This window comes from Camellia sinensis, chromosome 9, assembly GCF_055761805.1.
Source record: "Camellia sinensis isolate YWXY chromosome 9, ASM5576180v1, whole genome shotgun sequence".
NCBI classification, from domain to species: Eukaryota; Viridiplantae; Streptophyta; class Magnoliopsida; order Ericales; family Theaceae; genus Camellia; species Camellia sinensis.
Genome location: NC_138969.1, coordinates 68,195,207 through 68,198,946, shown reverse-complemented (window position 1 = coordinate 68,198,946; position 3,740 = coordinate 68,195,207). Strand labels below are relative to the sequence as shown.

At 32.6% G+C, this 3,740-nt stretch overlaps 1 protein-coding gene across 1 annotated transcript; it reads left to right on the top strand.

The window, feature by feature from the left end:
- The first annotated feature begins 2,634 nt into the window (after window positions 1-2,634).
- On the top strand, window positions 2,635-3,525 carry LOC114274888 (uncharacterized). Its single transcript, XM_082889109.1, has one exon. It carries the CDS (start codon window positions 2,635-2,637, stop codon window positions 3,523-3,525), a length of 891 nt encoding a protein of 296 aa, XP_082745235.1.
- Window positions 3,526-3,740: the final 215 nt, after the last annotated feature.

The window sequence follows — 3,740 nt, the reverse complement described above, 5'->3', positions numbered from 1 at the left end:
GTGCCACGTGCCCTGGTAGTTAAGCCGAGGTAATCTCGGAGAAGCCGAGGTCATCTCCGAAGATATCGGAATCCGAGATAAGGGGCAAGAGTCCTAAGGCAAAAAGGGGACTTAACCAAGATAAGGATGAAGTTCTTAGGGAGTTTATCTCTATCTCCTAAAGAGTCCAAAGTAAGCACTAAGATTGGAGTTCATAGAAGTCATACTTCTAGTGGGACTTGGATTGAGTATATTATAAAAGAGAGGCACCCCCGTGGGTCTAAGGTATGCAATTTATGTTTTAAGTATTCAGTTTAGTACTTGATTATCTTTGAGAAACATACTGACTTGATCGTCGGAGTGCCCCCGGGTGGAAGAACCACCGCCGGAGCTTTTTCTTTCTGTTACAGGTTGCTAAAGCCATCTATTCTGCCTGTGCTATTCTGCTGATCACTAAACGGGTAGTGTGGTCAGATTTTTACCCACACAAATTCTATTGTGTGTACTGTGTGATGTTCTAGTTTTGAACTATGTTTCACTTTGCATATAGGGAATCTATGAGATCTCATTTTTATTTACAATTTTTCATATCCTGGGTTAGAACAGCAGCAGCAGAGTAGCAGTAGCTTTGCGGCAGGGTCTGGTGTGTTTCAGCAGTGAATCTTATAATAATAAAACACCTTCATTCATCCAAATGAAATTCTTGTTTCAATAAATAAAAATATAACACAACCTATTATGGTTATTATTTTGGAATTTTCCACTCCAATTTTATTTGAATTTGCATGATTTGATTAGAGAGTTGGTTGCAACTATCATTGAATCTTTTTTCTTTGAATTTACATGATCTCCATTTATTATCTAAAATTATCATTGAATCATTTTCAACAAAACAACTAGCGGTTTTAATTTTTTTTGGGTAGCCTTTAGAAGAAATTTTTTTTATTAATTAAATGAGTTGATAAACAAAGTGTTACATATAAACGTAGCTAGTTTTGCTAATAAGAATTTTTTTATTTTATTTTATTTTATTTTATTTTTATGGGAGAAAATTGTCGATGAATTCAGTTTAGCAATTGTATAAAAACATTAGGTTTAGTAGATATTTTTTGTTGGTGAAAGTTCCACCATTACTGAAATAGTTTGGTGAAAAGTCCTTTGTTTCTTTTGAATGACATTTTATTTTCAATTTTATCCATTAATTTATCTGTTGACTTTTTTTGACTATCTGTTGAAATTATTTTCTATCTGTTCAAAATTTTTTGACTATATATTTAAATTTATATCTATTTGTTGAATTTTTTTCTTTATCTGTTCAATTTTTCCTTATCTGTTCAAATTTTGTGGATTTCTCTCTCTAATTTTTCCCATCTATTGAAATTCTTGTGCTAATTTTTCTTATCTGTTGAAATCTATTTTTATCTATTCAATTTTTTGAATAAACAGATCATTGGCATAACCTATCCTATGTCAATTTTTTATCTGTTGAAAATCTAGCAAATAATCAATGAAGTAACATTACACAACAAAATTACAATTAATTCCCTATCTATGTTAAATATATATATATATATATATATTGAATAAATCTACACTTGCTATGCTCCTATCAAACTAAAGAAGCAATCAGTGTGTTTAGTTTGAGTTTTTTGAATTAAGTTTTTTGAAAATTGAATTTTTTAATTTTCGTATTTTTTGTTTTTAGTGAATATTTTTATAATTTTAAACATTTTTTTTTTACTTTTTTAGATGCACCTTACTTAAATGTATCTAAAAAGTAAAAAATTTGTAAAAAAATATTTTTAAAAATTAATAAATACATAAAAATACAAAAAATGTACTGAATTCTCGTTTTTTTTTTTGTATTTTTGGTATTTAATGAATTTTTAAAAGGTTTTTTTCAATTTTTTTTTACTTTTTAAGTATATTTATGTTAGGTATGTCTAAAAATTAAAAAAAAAATTACTCAAAATATTAAAAAAATTCAATAAAAACAAAAAAACACGAAAAATAAGAAAGTATAATTTTCTGAAAAGTGTTTTTGAAAAATGATAACCAAGCATAGTGAATCTTGTTCTTATCCGTTCAAACAAAACACAGATTCGAATCCAAGCACATATCCAAATCCAACCTGAGCATAATGGTAGAGGAAAAAATAAATCTGTGTTTTTATGTGTTCAACTTGAACATTCTGTGTTCAAACAAAACAGAAAACACAAAAGAAAACCATATATGTTTGAACAAAACACAAAACACAAAGACAAATCAACTGTAGGCCATCATCAATCTTAAAACATTAACAAAATATAGATTGAACACATCCACACACTAGATTTAACACAAATATTCAACAAATCTGTTAAGAATTTAGTTGAGTCTTGTCCTATATTTTTGGCATTGACCACTTCTTTAGGAACTGAATAAGTCTGCTGTAGACTTGGTAGAATTTAAGTTAGTTCCTTCTTTCATGTTGAGTCAGTTCCGTATTTTGAGGAAATTCAGTTGTGTAAATTTCTATTTAAACAAACATCAGTGCAATGAATAAACTAAGACTTTTGATCTCTATGTTACTGTGAGTTTGACATTGTGGTATCAGAGCTTCCAAGAAATTCTCCACAGAAGCAGCAGTCTTCTTACTTGCAGTAGCAATCATTCATGGCTGACAAGGTAGTCGACAACTATGTCCAGCTGGCTATTCCTCGCTTCGATGGTCATTATGATCACTGGAGCATGTTAATGGAGAATTTTCTAAGATCCAAAGAATATTGGACTCTCGTGGCAACCGGTATTGTGGAACCGAAAAGTGGAGTAGTTTTGTCAGAAGCACAACAGAAGAGACTCGATGAACAGAGGCTGAAGGATCTCAAGGTGAAAAACTACTTATTTCAGGCCATTGATCGTACAATTCTGGAGACCATTCTCCAGAAAGAAACTTCCAAGCAGATATGGGACTCACTGAAGAAGAAATATCAAGGCACATCGAAGGTCAAGCGCTCCCAACTCCAAACACTTCACCGAGAATTCGAGACCCTTCAAATGAAATCTGGTGAGAGTGTTTCAGATTATTTTTCAAGAACAATGGCAATTGCAAATAAGATGCGGATACATGGTGACCCGATGCAAGATGTTACCATCGTGGAAAAGATTCTTCGCTCCTTGACTATGAAATTTGATTACATAGTTTGTTCCATTGAGGAGTCCAAGGACATTGATGAACTATCGGTTGATGAGTTGCAGAGTTCGTTGCAGGTCCATGAGCAAAAACTCCACCAAAGGATCACTGAGGAGCAAGCCTTGAAGGTCTCAACAAATGGTGAATCTTCAGCAGCAAGAGGTCGAGGCCGAGGCCGAGGTCAAAGACGAGGAAAAGGCAGAATAGATGATCAAGCTTTTGAATTCAAAGGAAGAGGCCATAGACGCAACGCTGATTATGCTAAAGCCCAAGAATCAAAGTCCTTCGACAAATCAAATGTTGAGTGCTTCAAATGCCACAGGTATGGTCATTTTCGTTCTGAATGCCATACAAAATTACCTAACGAGAAATGAGGAACATCAAATTTTGCAGAAAAAGAAGATGATATTACTCTTCTTATGGCTTGCAATACCATGGAAGAAACTCTTCCAAACATGTGGTACTTGGACACCGGATCAAGTAACCATATGTGCGGAGACAAGTCCATGTTCTTTGAGTTAGATGAATCTTTTAATAGCTCTGTAAAATTTGGTGATGATTCTAGATTATTTGTTATGAGAAAGGGAAA